The sequence below is a fragment of the Ambystoma mexicanum genome, chromosome 6p (genome assembly GCF_040938575.1).
Source record: "Ambystoma mexicanum isolate Mex_15411 chromosome 6p, UKY_AmexF1_1, whole genome shotgun sequence".
NCBI lineage: Eukaryota > Metazoa > Chordata > Amphibia > Caudata > Ambystomatidae > Ambystoma > Ambystoma mexicanum.
The window spans coordinates 1,009,745,812-1,009,766,127 of record NC_090935.1 but is presented as its reverse complement, the minus strand read 5'-3'; the positions used below and the strand labels follow the sequence as shown (position 1 = coordinate 1,009,766,127).

The 20,316-nt window shown below is 46.8% G+C and overlaps 1 protein-coding gene across 1 annotated transcript in view; it reads left to right on the top strand.

The window, feature by feature from the left end:
- The window catches only part of FBN2 (fibrillin 2), a 1,178,594-nt gene that overhangs the window by 598,526 nt on the left and 559,752 nt on the right, over positions 1-20,316 (top strand). Inside the window, exon 11 of the mRNA XM_069625622.1 lies at positions 9,280-9,417. Coding sequence (XP_069481723.1) covers positions 9,280-9,417 — 138 coding nt within the window. The remainder of the gene's footprint in view (positions 1-9,279; positions 9,418-20,316) is intronic.

Sequence of the window (20,316 nt, the reverse complement as noted above, 5' to 3'; positions counted from 1 at the left end):
AAAGTGCAATCCTTAGCCAAAGATCTCATGGAAATAGAGAAATGTAAACTGTGACGTTTATATGGGTCTGTATATCAACTTAATGCCATATGCGCAATGATATTTATCTAGTTCCCTCATGCCATTAAATGTTGGATTTGTTCAGAGAGAGCAGCTGAGTAGCCTGGGCGGGTATTTATTTATTTATTTATTTGCGTTTGTATAGGGCACTTGCAGCCCAGAGGTATCGAGGCGCTGTAAGAGTGGATGTGATAATTCTTGCTAAAGCCCTTCCAGAAATAGGAATTCGAACAGTTGAACCCCCTCGGCCAATGATAAGATTCGGCATAGCTCAAGCCTTGTCCCTCATATCCTTGCAATTTATCATCTACACACTTCCACAGGCAAATGTCAATTGAACAACAGCCTCTGAGATCAACATATTTCTATTTATTTATGTATTTCATTTATTTATACATGTGTTTGGGTTTATATAAGACCTTCACTAAAGTGCTTTATAAAATTTACATTAACTGTAGCAAGATTTTGCATAATAACAAACAGTTGACACAAGGTTTCATGAGAAATGAGTTTTAAGAGAAGACTGAAAGGGCTAAATTGCTGGAGCAGAGTGTATGGCAAAAGGAATGTTATTCCAAAAATTAGGCACCAGAAGAGCAAAAGAGGATTGTGTGATTTCACATATGGAGGATGCATAACAGCTGAAATGATCATTGAAGAACAACACAAATGAGTGGGAGTGTGGACAGACACTCTGACAATTCAAGGGATCTTACTACTTCTCTCCAGAGGGGAGCCCTTCTCTTTGAGGCTAGGGAGGCGAGCCTGCTATGCAACGTTTCCCCTAGGGGTAGCAGTAAGCGGGACCTCACAAGGAGAGACTCCCCCCCCTGGGGATACAGACTTCTGTTCCATGAAGGAACTCCCTAATCATCTTTCCTTTGAGACCCTGAGACCCTCAATGTCCCAAGAAAATTAACCTGCAAATACTACTGTTTGTTATTGCAATATGTCCTCTTTTTTTCTCAAGCAAGACTTAACACCACCAAGAAGAGGAAGAGTAAAAGGAACATACAGAACGATAATAGGTTGGAACCCAAAAGTACCGAGAAGAAGAGTGAATGGGCCTCATTACAACCCTGGCGTTAAGGGGTTAACGGTGCCGTAAAAGGCTGCGGCGCCTCTAAACCCTTAACGCCAGATTCACACTTTAACGCCTACTTTTTGCAGGCGTTAAAGTCCAACCCGCTAAGGGACCTTGGTGCTAAATACGGCACCGTAATTTACGGTGCTGTAATTAGCGCCTTCCCCATTCCCATTGAGCCCTATGGGCCAAAAATGGGAATGGTGAAGGGGCCATAGTGAATGGGGATTTACCGCCCCGCCGACCTTGGAATGGGGCGGTAAATCCGCCATCCACCATGGCGGAATCCGGCATGGACCATGGTGCTAATAGCACCGTGGGCTAACGCCAGGGTTGTAATGAGGCCCAATGAGTTATGAAAACCGTTCCTTCATTAAAGATAGACAGTACTGGAAAGAGTTGGCCACAAGCATGCATGAAGAATACTCCTCGGAAACAATAGAAGGACGTTGGTCCTCTGCAGGGGAGGACCCACCTACATGAAATCAAAACCGAGAAAGTACCAGTTGAGAGAGAGAGAGAAGCCGATGTTGAGTCTGCAGAGTCCAGGAATCTCAAACCTGGGGGCGAGAAGGTTGTGGAAAGAATCTGGCCCTTGGTCGAGGGGATGATGTGGAATGGTTGCAAGAGTACTCAACTCAACGCCAAACTGACCCACTTGGAAACTTGAAGAAGTCAGATGGTGGTGTGACCTCTGGGAGAAGGACATAAACTGTGCAGACACTGACAAGCCAAAGAATCTGGGGAACTGCTGATGCACACAAGAAAACTCAGAGTGAAACGCTGCGAGTGTATACAGAGAATGAGCCAGCCTGCAACCCCAAGAGGAACCAGTTTCTTGCCCCCATCAAATTCAAGGTAACAGGAGTGGTGGGTGTCCCGGTAGGGTTTCAGGGTAAAGATTGCTACAGGAATAATCTCCTTAGTCATCGTCACAGTGATTGTAAGACCCATAACAGAAGTAACGATTGCTACGGAAGTAATCCCCCTCGTCACAGTGATTATGAGAAACATAACAGAAGTAAAGATTGCCACAGGAGTAATCTCCCTCGTCACAGTGATTGTGAGACCCATAACAGAGCTAAATACTGCTACGGGAGTAATCTCCCTTGTTACAGTGATTTTGAGGACCATAGCAGAAATACAGATTGGTACGGGAGTAATCTCCCTTGTCAAAGTAATTGTGAGAACCATAAGAAAAGCTGTGTATTATGGGAGTGGTCTCCCTGGTCACAAAAGTTGTGAAGACCATAATGAAGTCAAGAGTGGTAGAGGAGTAATCTCCCTCATCATAGTGACTGTGGAAACCATAGGAAAAGCCAAGACTACTACAGGGCTAGCCTCCCGTGTCCTAATAGTGGGAAGAACAGTTGCTTGAGTCAAAACCAAGAAACACGAGAGAGAGAATACAGGAACAACAGTTAAGGAAAGAACCATTTTGGACATTGGGAGCCAAAAGTCATTGGAAATTTGAGAAATATCAAAGAAGTCCCTTTGAGGATCAGCAGGGTCTAATGAGAACTTTTACAAGATACTATAAGAAGATCAGTCACCAAGACTGAGCCAGCTGGGCCAGAAGAGGTAAGTAATTCTCCTGAGCCCCTTTTTGTTTTCTGAATCCTTTTACATTAGTGGTAGAGTCAGAGAAAAGCAGATTCATTTTGGCACAGAGGACAGAGTTTTTCCTTTGTACAAACCACCCTGACGACGAACACCCTAGTTGAGTTCAGTTAGTGAGGGCATACCTTATACTTAGAGGGAAAGATAAGTCCTTTTCTTAGAATTTCAATAAAACTTGTCTTTAAAATACTGCCCCATTGTCCGAAGCCTTTTTCTGACTTACCACAACAGCAAGATGGAAAGATAAGGGAGAGCAAGGCCATAGATGCATTTAAAGACAATGCTGTTTCCTTCCTGTCTCTCCTCTCCTTTCCTCTAGCACCCAGATGCCTTTGGGCCAGGTTCCTTCCTGCGCTTAATACATTTTAAATGCATACATACATATATCAGAAACAGAACTAGGGCTTGCCAGGAAAAGATACATATCGACTTGCAGTGAAGGGGGAGAAATGTGAAAGTGTTGAAAAACCCAACAAAGACAATCAATAGCAGAGTTAAAAATAGATTGAAGAGAATCAAGAGCACAGGCCAGGAGCTCTGCAATTGGAGAGGAGCAGTAATGAAGGCTGGACAATGGCAACATTAGGATAGGAGTTTTAGCAGTAAAGAAAATGGACAGATTATATGAATATTGTAGAGTTGAAAATGGCAGGAATGGACCATGGAGGAAGTGTGGTTAGAAAAGGAGTGAATGGTCAAAAATAATACCCAGATAGTCTGCACATGGCAAAAGAAGAACACCATCTGGAAATAAAGAAATAGAATAAGACAGGGAACAATCATGAGGGGAGGAAGCAGGAAGAAATATAATTTCTGTCTAGGAAGAAATGGAATTAACTGAATGGGAACTCATCCAAAGTTCCACAGCAAAGGGACAGTCAGAGACAGAGAAATGAAGTTGAAGAGAAAAGGAGGCAGAAGATAAAAAGATCATAAAATAACAATAGAAGCCAAATGGCTGAATAAGCAAGTAATAGTGTAGAGCATGTAAGCTAGTAAGTGCTGTCTCCAAATGCAGAATGTTACAGGCCCACAACAGCACAATGAAATTCATTGACCAGATTTAATAACCAATGAAGGAACATATGTCACAATTTCCAAATTAGGGATAATGGTACTCAGTGGCACCAGAGGCAAGGCAAACAATCTTACTTGTGAATATGTAATGCTGGAGACTGACCATGCACAAGCAGTAGAGAACTTGAGTGTACGCTTTGACACAGAACTTACATTGAAGCTCACAGTAAAGGCACTAAGTAAAATCACTAACCTTAAACTATTCCTGCTCCATAAGGTCTAGCCATTCCTACAAAGCAATCACTGAGCCCCACCTAACTGCAATTATACAATGTAGCTTAATAATGACACTCAAAAAATGATTACCATGTTCTGATGCATGCTAAATCGGACTAAGATGGATTGGCCCTCAACATGAAAAGTTGAGAAAATACAAACCTACCATAAGTATTGCTCCAATTTCTACCCATGTAACTAGGGCTAGATTAATATAATAAAACATGATTTTCCCCTTTTCCTACCTTCCTTTCCCTGTACATCTAACTATATAGTTACGATCAAACAATGATTTGCCAATACACAATCAATAAGCCTACTGAGGTTCAAGTAGTACAATAATGGATTCAGAAAGGTCAGCATGCAAGGCCTCAAGCTATGAAACATTATACTGCTACCACTGAGAGCACAACTAAAATACCTTGATCTTCAAGGCTTTCTGGGGCCTGGGACCCTGCTACATCCAACTCTCTCTCCCTAAATACCTCCCTGCTAGAGCTTTTTGCTCACGTAGCTCTAGTTCTCTTCAGATTAGACACTTTGCCAATCAGAGAGTGGGGGGAAGATCTGTCTCCTCTGCAGGTGCCTCCCTCTGGAATTGCTTCCCTGCCCCTCTCAGACTTGATCAGGATCTCCTTAAGTTCCAGGAGCTCCTCAAGACCTTCTTTTTCTCTTCGTCCTTCCTCCTCCCCCTCCCCTGCTAATATACCCGTCTGCCCTAGATTGGTGGCCTGGTTACCTCCGTCTAATACAGGGCTCCAGGCCCCCTGCCCAGTCTACCCCTGCACTTGGTCTCCCCTGACTCACCCCTCATCCTGCACTTGCCCTCACTGGCCCCCCTCCTTCAGTTGTAGGTGTGTTTTCGCACCTGGAGATATTCCAGCCCCTTACCTCGCACTTGCTTGTGAACCCCTTTCCGCTGCACTCTCTGCTTCCCCTGGCCCTGTCCACCTGGCCTCACCTGGCACTCTCCTTTCTAGTGCCCTCCATCCTGTCCTGTACTTCTCCCCACTCCCGTCCTACCTTGCACTTCTCGTTACTGCACTTGCACAATCTGAATGTCACAAAGCCTCCTGGGATCTCTACTTTTCTTGTCCTCCTTTCCCCCTCCCTCTTGCCTTGTTACACCCTAAAACACCTGACCAATAAATAAAATAAAATAAATAAAAGTTAAATATTTAGTTAAGGGTCATAGTACATTAGCTTCTAGGCTTTAAAAAGTGCTCGGGATAGATGTTTCCTCTCTGAGGTCTATATAAACCTTCCCTTCCCAGCTATTCCCTGTACAAGTGCCAGTTTACCACGAGAGTCTATAACAGAGATGCTTAGATGACCACTTTTGAAAATAAAAGTGATATCCAAACTGGGCATGGATTCCCAATACTGACGGATTTACCGACTAATCTCATTAGTAAAGGTTGATATCACAATACTCACAAAGATATGAGCCACTGATTTGAAATGGTGCTTGGTGAATTGATATATCATGACAAAATTGGCTTCACAAAAGGAAGATTTACTTATACCTGTAGTCTCCTGCAATAGTATGTGGAAGTTGCAAAAGAGAGCAAAACAGTGGAGGGACCACCCATAATGAAAAAGGCTGGTTGAACATAGGTAAATGGCCAAGAAGAAAACCTTTAAAAGTTTGTTGTTCAAAACAGGTACAACCCTTCTCCTCTGCTTTCCAACATTGCTCTTCATGACTTTGATCAAAAGGAAGGATGGTTGGACAAAGATGTTCAAATTCCTCCAGTTTACTGACACTATGCTCCTGACTGGTTCAAACCCTACAGAGAACCTACCAGTCATTTTTACGATCATTGAAGAGTTTGAAAATTGTTTTGAATGCTAAGTAAACTGAGAGACAACAGGAGGGATGCACTCATCCAATCCAACTTGAAAGGAAGAAATCTCAGAAAGGCACCTAACAATTTACAGAGTCAATATCTTAAAACATCTTTCCTGAAGAGCATCTCAAACAATGCGTCGTCTAACCTTCATCCATCCTCAAGAAGTTTAAAATGGACTGTGACTGCAAGCAACATTTCAATCTGGAGCTTCAGGGAAAGATGAAAGTCATGAAGATGAGTGTCCTCCCTAGGTTACTCTACTTTTCCTTTTATGTAATTATCTATCTCAACACAATTGAAAAGAAATGGAGACATTGTGTGGGACAGGTGACAACTGAGACTTTGGTTCAAAAATCTAAACCACTCTGCTGATGCGCATTACTTTGCTCTCCCAAACCTTCAATGCTACCACTGAAGCTTCATAATCAAACAAGCATCAAGGATTGCTGTGAGTCGTGAAAAAGAGATCATATTATGGGCATATGTATCGAAAAGGAGCTATGTAGTAAACCCCCCCATTAAACTGACCATCACGTCTTGTAAACTACCTCCACAAATTTAAATGTGAAAAGTGTAACATGTAAAGGGCAGTGACTAATAAAGTTCTTGTGCCACACTCAAATGACTTTTACAAGTTAGGTAATTCCCAGATCTGGGCACATCCCTACATTTCCAAGAATGCCAAATCTATCTACTGGAAATAGTGGATTTCAAATGGCATTGTCAGTGTGTGTGATGTACTGAGAGGACATTAATTTTGATCGATTACAAAATGGTTGACAAGATTGTACCTAAACCATGTGCCTGACATCTGGACATTTCTGAGACTGAAGGGACTTGTGGAAAACAATGTTATAAGGTGAAATGATTTGTTGCTAGTATGTAAAGTCTCTGAAGATAAAGAAGTATGTATGAAAGTGTGTGGTTTATGTAACCCAATAGAGTGATCCCTGAAAAATGCTTTGAAAAGAACAGAACAGAATGAGACTGAACTAAATATCCCAATAAATGACCTGTTGTAGATTGATATGCCCAAATTAAATGGCGACTTGCACTGTAAACTTATTCAACTAAAGTTGGGGTTCAGACTTTACTAGATGATGTATCATTCAAGGTTTTCAGACTCCAACAAATACTGGAAGTGGGACATGAAACCAGAACACTCTGTGATACTCTTAACATTCACCCATCTTTCCGATCAGTGTCTTAAGTCCAACATCCTTTGGGTAAGAAATCACAGGTGGTGGGCACAAAGACTATTCTTCGACTATGAAAATCAAACAGTTGACCTATGCTTGAAACATGGTAAAAGACAGATCGAAATTGGCATTCTTATTAAGTGTTATGAAGATTGGTTTGAGGAGATTTGTTGGAAAAATCTATGTAGAGTTATCTGACTAAACTCGTCCGCACAATAGAGTTACTTTGCCCTTATAATCTATTCTGCTTCATCATCACTTGTAGTAGGTGGCTTGCTGTTCCGATATCTCTTACTGTAGAAACGCAAATGTGTTTTGTATACGTTTATAAAATGGGTCATATTGTCCATTAAAGGATCTGCATCATAGCCAGTAGGAGATGGCATGCAATGCCAATGGCACACATTACAAAGCCAGTGCCTTGAGGCATCACTGAACGGCCACACCACATGGTGCGAGTACTTTTTTAGTACCACCTCAACACTGTAAGCATCATTTACAGCATGTCTGTGGTAGCATTTGCTATGACGGGGGTGCAGAAAGGTAACAAAGTCCATTGGATTAACCACAGATGAGTACTACTAAATGGCTATTTTCAGGGCTTTATCACTTCCTTTCTGGCCTCTTTCAAGCATCGACCGGCTGAAGGAAAGATAGACCACTGAGTATAGTAACGAAGGAAGCATTTACAAATTCATACAACAACTTGAAAGTTGTCGTCACAATTCAGGCTCAATTTCTACATTGGGAATCTGCATCATCGATACAAAAACAGGAGTTTGTGATTCAACATTAGTACCAGCATAGTTTCTTTGATTTATAGCCAAGCCTTTGTAGAGTAAAGTACACACTGTCTGCAGAAGTAACAAGACACAGGGGTGTGTGACATAAAGTATGCACACATTTATCACAAGCCTCTAGTTTGCAAATTTCCCTATCACAACACTCATCAAGCTGTATTGAACCAATTTGCAATGCCCACATTTTGCATATACTGGGGTACATGAAGTGTCTCCAGTTTTTTGTGGGCAGATTATCTTGTGTGATTGAGGCCAAACACATAATGTGTATAGGTGCTGGTTTGCCTCAGATCAAAGAGTATCCTTAATCACCAGCGGATGTGCTCTGATCTGTGGTAGATCTGCACACGTTTCCTCTGCACATGATCTCTCCTGTACCAGGCTAGAAGCAAAGAAATGTGTAATTCTTCCTGGTGCCTGAAAAAACGACTGGCAGCATTGTTCTACCCAAAATAGAAATGCTCATGCTTTCCCTGAAGATTTCAGTTATTTTCTTAAATGTTCATCTACCAAATTCAATGCACATATAATAAAGCATCATTCTACTCTGAACAAGAAATATAGAGCAAACATACCCAGCTACCTACAAGCTCACATGTCTACATCCCAGATGAATTACTAGAGATACATCGACACACGCGCATGTAGGCACCCCCAAATCCAATATTGTTTTCCACCGCCATAAAATCTCCATGTGCTATAATATACTGTGAACGCGCAATGAAGCTTGGAACTGAAGGCAGCCATGTATGATGTATGATGTAATCATGCCATAATTAGGTAGAAGTTGTTAAAAAAAGTCACTGGCCCTCATTCCGACCCTGGCGGAAAGGGTTTACGCCAGCGTAAATCATGGCGTACCCTTCCGCCTTACTACGAGTTCCCGTAGCGCCATGGAGCTTTTTTCGCCTGCTTTTTCCGGGCGGAAAAATCCATGGCGCTACGGGACCTTGATGTTAATTACACCACCGTAATTTACGGTGGCGTAATTAACGCCTTCCCCACTCCCATTATGCCCCATGGGGCAAAAATGGGAATGGGGAAGGGTAAAACGGGGATTGGGGACTTACCGCCCCGCCAAGGTCGGAATGGGGCGGTAAGTCCGCCAACCCCCATGGCGGAGTTGGCAGCTTTGCGCCATGGACCATGGTGCAAATTGCACCATGGTTCTCCGCCAGGGTAGGAATGAGGGCCACTGTCTGTTTTCGGCATAGAGTTCTCTCCCAAATAAATGAAGGAATGTATTCATAACATTTTTGCCATGGCCTCATGGAAGGTTTACAAGGCAGTCAGTCCCTTTCTACTAGTCTTCTTTTCTGAAATGTGTATGTGCATAAATACGCTTGACATAACCATTTTGCTTGTTGCAGCTACTCTGAATGAGACCATTGATGTCTGCAAACTATATCCTAATCTTTGCCTCAATGGGCGCTGTATACCCATCATTAACAGCTACCGCTGTGAGTGCAACATGGGCTACAAGCAGGATACACAGAGGGAATGCAAAGGTAAGTCTGGCTCTACATTTGTGACTTCTTGTAATCCCCTAATTAATGTAATCCAATGTTATGTCATGTCTTGCCCCATTACCTATCTGCCAGATTACTGCATGGTACTGGGAACAACATATTTGCAGTCCTGGGCTGTCCCTTGACAAATCATTGCTGTCAGTTCTGTTAGTCCAATCAGTTTAACTGACACAAACCAAGACTACACATCCCAAACTGCACTGATCTGTTCAATTCAAACTCCGTTACATACCCATTCGAATCCAGTGACCTGGAGTTTTCTTCTTGCACAATGTTCATATGCACGCTTGACATTTCAGATGTGTTTATTGCTCATCTCAATTCTATTCCAGCTCGGTCTGTGCATGTTGTGACCCCCTTTAAACAGGGTACAGATGGTGCTGCATTTGGATGGTAGAAGACCCTCCTGCTCGAAGAAATCAATATTGAGGACATTATTTTTTGTTTGTTTTTAAAGAGACATAGGGGTTGACAAGTACTAAAATCAGTGGAAACACTCAGAGGCCAATGGTGCCTAATATTGAAACCTCACCATAGGTTACATTTTGTAGACCTTGTACTTAGAGTTCTCTAGTGGTGCAATAGTACACCAGGTACCACTTTAGTGCTCTAAAATGTCTCCCAAGCTACTGCTCTTGCTGCCTTTCACTGATTCCTGGACTGAGTGGTCACTGAAGCCTCAGTTGACCAAAGCATGCACTGGAGTCATAAGTGTCTATCATTGAGAATTGTCCCAGGGTATCCAGTACGAACACCTTTCAGGCTAAAGGTGCTTGATGCCTAAACAAGCAGAGATGTTGCCTAAATCTGGTGATGCAACACTAATCCAGAACAACTCGTCAGGACATAGTGGACCCTCATAAGGAACAACTTCCTACCCAATTCTATCCCCTTTTGCACCAGCCATGTGCGTGACTTCTTGTGTCATAACTGGTCTCAATTCAAATAGTTTGCTGGGATTGGGCAAGAGGTCAGTGTCCACTGGTGTATCTAGTAGGGATAATTTAGCTTTTCTGACGGTGATTCAGTTTTGTAGTAGGGCGGCCCTGTCAAGTAGTTCCTTCTGGATCTTGGTGCACCAAGTGGCATCCTTGAGGCAGCTTTCTGGGGGAGCATCAGGGGATTCAAGTATGCACTGGATGGAGAAAAGTTATTTTGTGCCTGTTTTAGCTTTGGCTATGTGCTCGATGTAAGTAAGGCTCTTCGTCTGGATGATGGCCTGTTTGTACATTTTTTCTGCGTTGAAGAACTGGCCTTTATTTGGTTTAAAGGGCGTGGTTTTCCAGGTGGCCTCTTTGGTTCGCTTGGTGGTTCGTAGGATTTTCAGGTATCGTGTGTACCAGGAGTTTAAGTGAGCGCTAGGTTTTGGTTTGCGGGTACTTAGTGGGGCAACTTTGTCTATAGCTAGAAGGAGAGTTTGATTATATAAAACCACCATTAGGTTGGGGTTGCAGCCTGAGTGTTGATAATTAGTGATGGGGTTTAGCATAGAGAGCATATTCTCTGGAGTGATGTTGCGTGCATTTCTGGATTATGAGGCGGGAGCCAGTTGCGGTAAGACTTTGGGTCTGGTGTATTTTGGGATAGTGAAGGTGATGATGTGATTGGACCATGGGCAGTGGAGGTTGGAAATAATACTGGTGTTGCCGTTCATATCTCCCAACCAATCTAGTGTGTGGTCTTTATTATGTGTAGGCTGGGTGATGCATTGTGTGAATCTCTCTCCTCACTCTCCTCATATCACCTCCCTCCCTCTCTTCCCGACTCTTCCTCCGGCCCTTCTGCAGCCACCCCTCCTCCCTCCTTCTCTGCCTTTCCCCTTTTCTCTGCTGACGAGGTTTCCAGACAAGTCCGATCTATGAAAGTCTTGTCTAAACAGGTTCACCCCTGTTCCTCCAAAACTATCAAGGACCACATCGACTCCCTGGCTCCTGCCCTGGCTGACTTTTGCAACCACTCCTTCGCCTCTGGAGTCTTCCCATCCCCCCTTATGCACTCCCTTGTGCATCCTCTTCTTAAGAAACCCTCTTCCGACCCCTCCTGCCTGACTAACTATCGCCCAATCTCCATCACTCCCTTCCTGGGCAAGCTCCTGGAGAAACTGGCCATCTCCCAGCTTAACCTCCATGCTGAATCTGTTGGTAGTCTTCATGACCATCAATCTGGCTTCAGAGCTGCCAGAAGCACGGAAACTGCTCTCCTGAACATCCGTGAGGACCTGCTCTCGAACCTCGACTCCAACACTCCGTGTGTTGTCATTCTGCTCGATCTCTCTTCTGCCTTTGACACTGTCAACCATGCCATCCTGCTCAACCGTCTCTGTGATAACCTGGGTATCACTTGTCAGGCTCTGGCGTGGCTGACCTCTTTCCTTTCCAATCGACCTTCCCAGGTCCAACTGGGGTACTTCCTCTCTGTCATCTTTTTCTCTACCTATGGTGTCCCCCAGGGATCTAATCTCTCTCCCTGGCTTTTCAACCAGTATCTGGCACTCCTTGCCCACCGCATCGCCGCTCTCTGCCCCAACTTTCAGTGCTATGCGGACGATACCCAGCTCATTTTCAGGCTACCCTCGGCCTCCTCTCTCCTTCCCTCATCTCTGACTGTCTGTCTGCTATCCAGGAATTGTGTGCCGCCAATGACCTCTGCCTTAATGCCAATAAGACTGAGATTCTACTCATCGGCACACCCACTCCCTCCTTCCCTGCAGCTCTCTGGCCAGCCTCTCTTAGCCCTGTTCCTGCTCCTACCTGCAAGGCAAAAAACCTCAGGTTCATCTTCGATTCCACACTCTTCTTCTCTCCTCATATATCTGACGTCTCTAAGAAGTCACACTACCAGCTGCACCTCCTCAGAGGTATTCTTCCCTTCCTCTCCTTCCCCCAGAAGTTCACTGTCTCCCGAGCCTTGGTTCTCTCGAAGCTGGACTACTGTAACAGCCTCTATCTTAATCTGCCTGCCTCTACTCTCCGCCCTCTGCAACTCATCCAGAACAGGACTGCGAGACTTGTCCTTGGCCTCAAGCCCAGGGACCGTATCTCTCCAGGACTGAAATCTCTACACTGGCTCCCAGTGGCTGCGAGGATTAAGTTCAAAACCCTCTGCATTGTGCACAAGGCCTTCTGGGGGCTGGGGCCTAAATACCTTCAACTCTCTCTTCCTAAATATCTTCCTTCCTGAGCCCTTCGTTCATCCGTCTCCAACTCCCTCAGGGTCAGCCGCTTCTTGAAGCAACGAACTGGGGGTAGATCTCTCTCTGCGGCAGGGGCCTCCCTCTGGAACAGCCTTCCTGCCTCCCTGAAACTTGAGGAGAACCATCTCCGGTTCCGGAAGCACCTCAAAACCTTCCTCTTTGCTTCTGCTTTCTCTCTCCCTCTCCCCTGCTAAATTCTTCACTGAAACGGCACTGAAACTGCAACTGGGCCACTCTCTCCGACCTCGGTCCTTGGCCCAGCCACTCTCCACTTGCACTGCCTCCCTGGCAACCCCTGCACTGCGGGACTGTCTCTGTATCCCTACAGCCCCCCCCCCAGCACTTGTCTGCACTTACCTTGCACTTGCCACCAGCTGGCCCTATTATTTATTTTTTATTCTACTTACCCTGTACTGCACTTCCCCCCTCCCCTTCCCCTTGCACTTTTCCCTTCCCCCTACCCCTGCACTTGCGCGATCTAAATGACACCTGGCCTAGTAGGATCGTTGTCTGTCTTCCCCTTGTTCCCCCTCCCTGCCTCGTCGCGCCTTGAAACACTTGTGTATAGTCGCGTTACAAATGCCATATCATATCATATCATATCAATCCTAGTGATTCAATTGTGTTGTTTATGGCTATAGCGTTAGCATCTGTGGGGTCATTGAGACCTATATAAAGTCTCCCAAATTAGTTATTATGTATGGGGGTTTGGCATTGCTGACCAGTAGGAGGGTGATGTCCTCATCTAGGGATATTTTTGGGCCAGGTGGTCTGTATATGATGTGGAGGGTTAGAATGGCAGTATCAGGAAAATAGAGTTTTATAGATAGCGATTCTCCAGAGTGGAAGGTTTAGGTTAGGCAGTTCTCTTAGTTTCATATACCTTTTGGCAATGAGTGCTACACCTCCTCCTACGGCAAGAGGTCTGTCTTTTCTGAAGATGGTGTAGCCCTCAGGGATAGTGAGTGAGAGGGCTGGGCCGACAGCTGCGCCCAGCCACGTTTCTGTGATGGTTAGTAGGTCAAGTTGGTTGGAGGTGATGAGTTCTGAGATGTCGAGGGCATGGGCTTGGAGTGATCTTGCATTGATTAGGCCTGCCTGGATGCTGGTTAAGGTGGTGAACTTATTGTGTGTTTTCGTAGTAATGTGAATCTTTGTGCAGGGGGACATAGGGTTGTGAGCTAGGACTGCCATGTTAGGTCCAGAGAGGTGCTCTGGCTCTGGAGGGTGTGAGATATTTATACTAGGCTCATACATCATATTCCAGTGGGGTTTTCTGGGCATGGCTCACACATGGTAACTACAATAGGATTCACTGGACATGGCTCACACATGGTATCTACAATAGGATTCACTGGACATGACTCACACATGCTAACAGCAGTGGGATTCACTGGGCATGGCTCATACAAGGTATCTACAGTAGGATTCACTGGGCATGGCTCACACTTTCTAACTACAATAGGATTCACTGGACATGGCTCACACATGGTAACTACAGTAGGAGTCACAGGGCATGGCTCATGCAAGGAGCCAACAGTAGGATTCACAGGGCATGGCTCACATACTGTAAACAGTGGGATTCACTGAGCATGGCTCACACATGGTAACTACAATAGGATTCACTGGAAATGGCTGACACATTGTAACAACAGTGGGATTCACTGGGCATGGCTCATACAAGGTGTCTACAGTAGGATTCACTGGACATGGCGCATGAAAGGTGTCTACAGTAGGATTCACTTGGCATGGCTCACATATTGTAACAACAGTAGGATTCATAAAGCATGACTCACACATGATAATTGCAGTGGGCTCTCATGGGTAGGTTGCATATGTGTTGTAGGGGTTGGCAGTGGGAATGTGCTCGTGCAAAACAGAAATGCAATAATGCATGCCTAGCCGTGAAAGAAAGTTTTTTTGAAAAGACATTTGTTGTTCCACATATGAGAATTGTTACAAATAAAGAGTTTCTATGGGACCCAGTTTTATCAGAATTTTTTTTAACACTTCGTATGTTCGTTTTAAAAAAATGAAATATATACTTTTGAATAAATATACCACAATCACAAATAGATTTCACCTTACACCAAGAACCAGCTAGCACAAGCTGACAATAAAAGAGGACTGCATTTATATTCAGCCGTTCATCAAGGAGTCATCTTCCATTACAGGGTTCCTCCAAGAGACATATAGGCCGATTCATGGAATTAATGTGCGCTGAAAATTTCGGCGCAAGTGTGCGAAAACGTGCGATTCGCAGTGAAAGAGAGAAAATCGCAGTGCAAGTGCGAATATTGCAAGGAAACCAGCGGACATCTATTCATGGAAGTCCGTGCGCGAGTAAAATCAGGGATGTGCGCTGAAAAAGTGCGCTGCGCACGCCGGCACACAGGTCATCTAACGGCATGCGCTAAGGCCACAGCGAAAGCGCACATAGCGTGGCGCACATAACAAAAGTAGGCGGAACACGGGGCGTAACACTCGGAATGGGGAACAACTTGTGAAAATGTGGGCGTCACGGGTGAAGTACAGGAGGCAAGTGCGCAGAACGCCCACACGCTCGCCTACAACACGTATTCATGGTCCTATGTGGCTCTACGTCTCCACATGGCATCTGAGCACATCTAAAGAAACCGCAAGCACTGGCATTCCGTCAACATCCATGTAGTATGTGATGCCAAGGGAATCATCACCTCAGTATATGCCAACTATCCAGGGTCCACCCACAACAGTTTCATTTACAGAATGTCAACCCTAAACCGAGACCTAGAAGCTGGGCAGCATGGCGATACATGGCTGCTTGGTGAGTATAAATACCACTGCACATGCATGCATGTCAGATACTGAGTAATGTCACAACCCCACTAATGATACCCATCACCACCTCCCCAGGGGACAGTGCCTACCCTCCGAGCACCCACATGATGACGCCAATTCAGAACCCCACCACGCCACCCCAGGTAAGATACAACACAGCCCACATTGCAACCCGGGGCATAGTGGAGCGCACATTCGGAGTGCTCAGGTCACGCTTTCGCTCCCTTGACCGTTCGGCGGGCAGCTGTTATACGCTCCCCCAGTAGTGTGCTGGATCATAGTGGCAGCATGTGTCTTGCACAATGTTGCAACACGCCGGGGCCTGGCCGTGGACATGGTGGTGCCCCCACATCCCCAACCACATGCACGCCCGCTGCGCATGGGAGGGGAAAGAGCACGGGGTGAGGCAGCCGTATGCAGCTGGTGGCTAATTACTTCACCTAAAATCACACCCCTGTGGAGTGCACACAGCCCTGGCACATACCAGCTGACTATCAACGATGATGAGTCAAGTGACAGTCAACTGCCCGAGATTGTTCACCTGGAAGTGTTCCATTGTGTGCATCCCTACCTACACAAACATCACCAATGCTGTGTCATCAAAAGACATGCTGCTAGAATCATTACTCCCTTGCAAAATACAACATGACAACAGTGCCATGTCACCCAACCCCTCCCCAGCACCGCCACCCAACACACCATGGCATGTAATGCTATGTGAGAGCAAACAAAGGAATCCCCAAAACATGACACAAGTGTCACAACGTACAGTGTCCCTAATGGACACTGGCCACACACAATATGCTCCCATTAATGTAGAACTGACAACACACATGACCAAATACTTACCACAATACAATGCAGCTACCCAACCCCAAACATAGCATTAACATGACAGTACTAAGTTAAAGGATACATAGTCTTACAACCTGGTGATGCCAGCACATCGACCACTTCCAACTGTACAGTGTTGGTGCCACGCAAATCTGGAAGTGCACTGCTTACAACATGAACTCCATCTCCAAAGTAGACGGCCTTGTGAAGACATGAGGAATGAACCTGTAAATTAGGAGGGAGACATGGATGCACAAGCACACATCAATACAACATGCAGTGTACAATACTACAACAATATGCACTAGGAATGTATACACAGTATTGACTGCAGACTGCCCACACATGTCATGGGAGTCCAGCGTCACTGTGTAAGTCACTGTCACTTGGGCACACCCTTTGCAAGCCCATGGAAACAGGAAGCAGGAGGGGTGTGTGTCTCATGAACCCAAGCATCTAACCCAAACTCAGGACAAGCCTGCATGTGCCCAGCCGGAATACAGTGGATGCCCACGGGAGCCACACAAGGCAACACACTAACAAAAAATCAAAAATCAAAAATGGCCATGTGGGGACCAGGGGGGGGGGGTGGGGGAGGCCACCCAGGAGGTCCGAGGACAGGGTACACACCAACAGCCACCTGTGTGGATGTTGGGAAAAAAAACACCCCCATGGGCTCATGGCCTGCACGGCTACGCTATCGTGAGAGAATCAGAATCGCTGTGGTCGCTCTCATCACTCTGTGCTGCTGCCACCACAGGAGGTGGTGGTACTATGGGAGGCAGCCCACGCAAAGCCCTAGTCTGGTCCTCCATGGCAGCAAGCATGCGGGTGTGGAAGGTCTGGTTCTGGAGGATAATTGTGCGTAGGTCCTACCTACAGGCCCTACCAACATTGACATCCCCATAGTGGGCTGTACCCCTGGTGCAGGTGGGTCGGACAGAACAGAATCCCTTCCAGAAACACCTACCTGCAAAGCCACATAGGTCTCATCATCCGAATCAACACCTGAATAGAGGTCTGGGGAGGTGCACCGAGAGACACCCCTGGAGAGAACGGTCTGCAGCAAGAGTGGGTTCTCACCCACCACCACACCCTGTCCCCCACTGGTGCCCGGTCGTGCCTGAGATCCCTCCTGGGTCTGCACCATCTCCTCACCCTACACAGCATCAAGTGCATCATCCCCTGCAAAAACATGAAAGACAAAAAATGGAAACAGGCATTAGCACCATGGCAGACAATTAGGCCTGACAAGCTACAGAACCAGTACTTGATTGACACATGTCCCACATGACTATAACCCTCCCATGCATGCACTGTCACTGAGTTTGAAGGGGAGGAAAATGTCAGACACTGATGACACCAAGATGGAAGAGCAACACATTAGCTGCATGCTGGCTAGCAGTGCCATCACCCATTGGCCTGTAAGTGGGATGTCTAATCCACATACATGATACATGCCATCACACAGATGGCATGTACCATAGGCATGTCACATATTGTTTGACAATAGGGCTGAGAAATGCGTAGTCAAAGTGGGGGAATTGAAACAATCAGCCTGAACGGACACTGAAAAATACGGAACAATGTTTTTGCAAGATGCCACTTCAAGGGCAACTGGCGTGATGTTGCACAAAATGTCTACTGTGGGCAGAAGGGATACTGTAATACCCAAATCCAGGGGCTCAGAATGTTTTGGATGAAGCACATGGGTGACCCAAACCACTCAGGCACACACACCCTCACCTGGCACTCAATCAGAACCCCTCACACACACAACATACACGTGGATCACACACACATGCATGTGCACTCACTGGACAATGCCTCGTAGTCTGGCAGTTCTCCCACAACTTGGATCTGTTCCTCTGTGACGTAGGTCCCAGCAACAGACTCATGTACAGTGAGTTCAATGTCCTCTTGTGGTGACCCACCTCCAGTCACCAGAGTAGCGGCATGACTTGAGGCCAGCTTTTTCTTTGCCCTGCGCTTAAGGTCATTCCAGCGCTTGTAGCACTCACCAGCTGTGCACCTCACAAATCCAAGGGCACTTATGATGTCCGCGACGGTTTGCCAGTGTGCCTGACGTCGAGCAGGTGTGGTCTTGCACCGTGAAGTGATCAACATTTCGCTGTCATGTGCGGACACATACTGCACAAGTGCATCACGTTCGGCATCATTGAAGCTAGGCTTCCTTGGCGTGCCGGACTGCGTAACCGTGTCTGGGGTATCAGCCTGTAGTGGACAAGCATTCTTCCTCTTTCTTTTGGAAGGTGGTGGGGATCCTGAGTGGCCTACGCCTCTCTGGCCACTAGGGGCAGGAGCACCGGTGGACTGGGTAGTTGGAGTGTGGGAATGCACACTGAGCATGGGACTTGGTGCAGGCATTGGCTGAAGTGTGACGTAGTCAGGGGGAACGTTAGCAAGATGGACTGGGACCAACACTGTCCTGGCTGGGAGAGTCAGAGCTGGGGTGGATGGAGCTGCAGCTGCCCCTGCAGCCTCCCCATCCTGCCTACTCGGGGCAGCCGTTGACATAGCTGCCCCTGATCCACGTGACCTGGTGACACCAACTTGCACCGCCACACGTGGCCTAGACTTGGCGATCTGGGAGTCACGCTGTGCCAGGTCAGGTGCCACAATGGGCCGGTCCAACAAGGGCTGAGCAGAGGTGGTGTCAGCCACGTTTCCCTCAACCATGGGGGGGGGCATGGGTGTCCCTGACTGGTCCTCCACACATGGGGGCTAGGAGTACCCTGCAAATCCGAGCCGCGTCCCCTACCGCACCCACCACGCCCACCTCTTGAGGCTCGGCCACCTTTGCCACCCTTACCGCTTGGTCGCCTCCCAACCATGGCACTGATGTTGTTGTGCGTATCGGAGTTGCAGTAAACTATTGTCCTGGGCAATTGGGGCTCAAAGGGGTAGGGTACTAGATGGAATTCGTACCCTGGTGCTCTAGCAAGGCTCTATGTGACCCCTGGGGAAAGATGACGGGTCACGCAACGCACAGGCACCCCAAAACCAGAAAATAACGTGCACGCAACCCCTCGTAGACCACGTGCGTGGAAAAATGAACCCGCACTACGCTGTGGCACCCAGAAACACAAAAATGAACGTACGCATGTTACACGCAGCCTACAATGACCTCTGAAGGGGTACGCGACACACGGGGCAAGCACAGTTGGTAAATACGTGCGCAAGTCACCTTCTGCCTGGTAAAAGCGTGAAAAATACACGCGTGTGCGCGTTGGCAACACACACGCCAAAAGAAGAATTGTATGCTGTCTGAGGAGATAGGACAAAAGAAGAAGTGAACGTTGTTTGAGGAAACAGGCCCAACAGAAAATCAGAAAAAAGCTGTCAGAGGTAACAGGGAATACGAACTAGAAACGCTGTGAAGTAAATCGCGTGTGAACCGACAAGAAGTACAGAATTCAACCACTCGCTCTCCACGAAAAGCATGTACAAGGAAATGACGTCCCTCACGTACCTTTTGAACCGGCCCACACGTCCAACGTCACTTCCGCGTATACGCGCTAAGGCCCTATCCTCCATTTACACGAGCTGACACTCGGACGTGCAGTTCTTGGACGTGTAACATGCACCCGGGTTCAGGGAAACGCCCACGTGCGCACTTCACAGATGCGCTTACGCGCTAAGGGCCTTTGGTCCAATGAAATCGCGTACGCGTGCTGATGCGTTTACATGCTAAGGGCCTTTCCTCGAATTACATGCTGACGTGCAAGATTTTCACGTGCCAAATCACTCCGTATCTAGCTGGCCTCGCGTAAGCACACGGAAGACCACGCTCCTACCCAGAAGGCCGAATTACTGCCCCCCAGAGCTCCGAGCACGCTCCCACCTGCCATCTGCTGCTGCCTAACTGCCTGCTGCCCACGTGCCCTGCTATTTGCTGCCTGCACATCAGCCCGGGGTGCAGTTGCTGTGACCACCCCTGCTGGAACCGAAGACTCCCGACTGGGATTACATCGCTCCACAGCCCAGCCCCAGGACCCAGTTGCCCACCC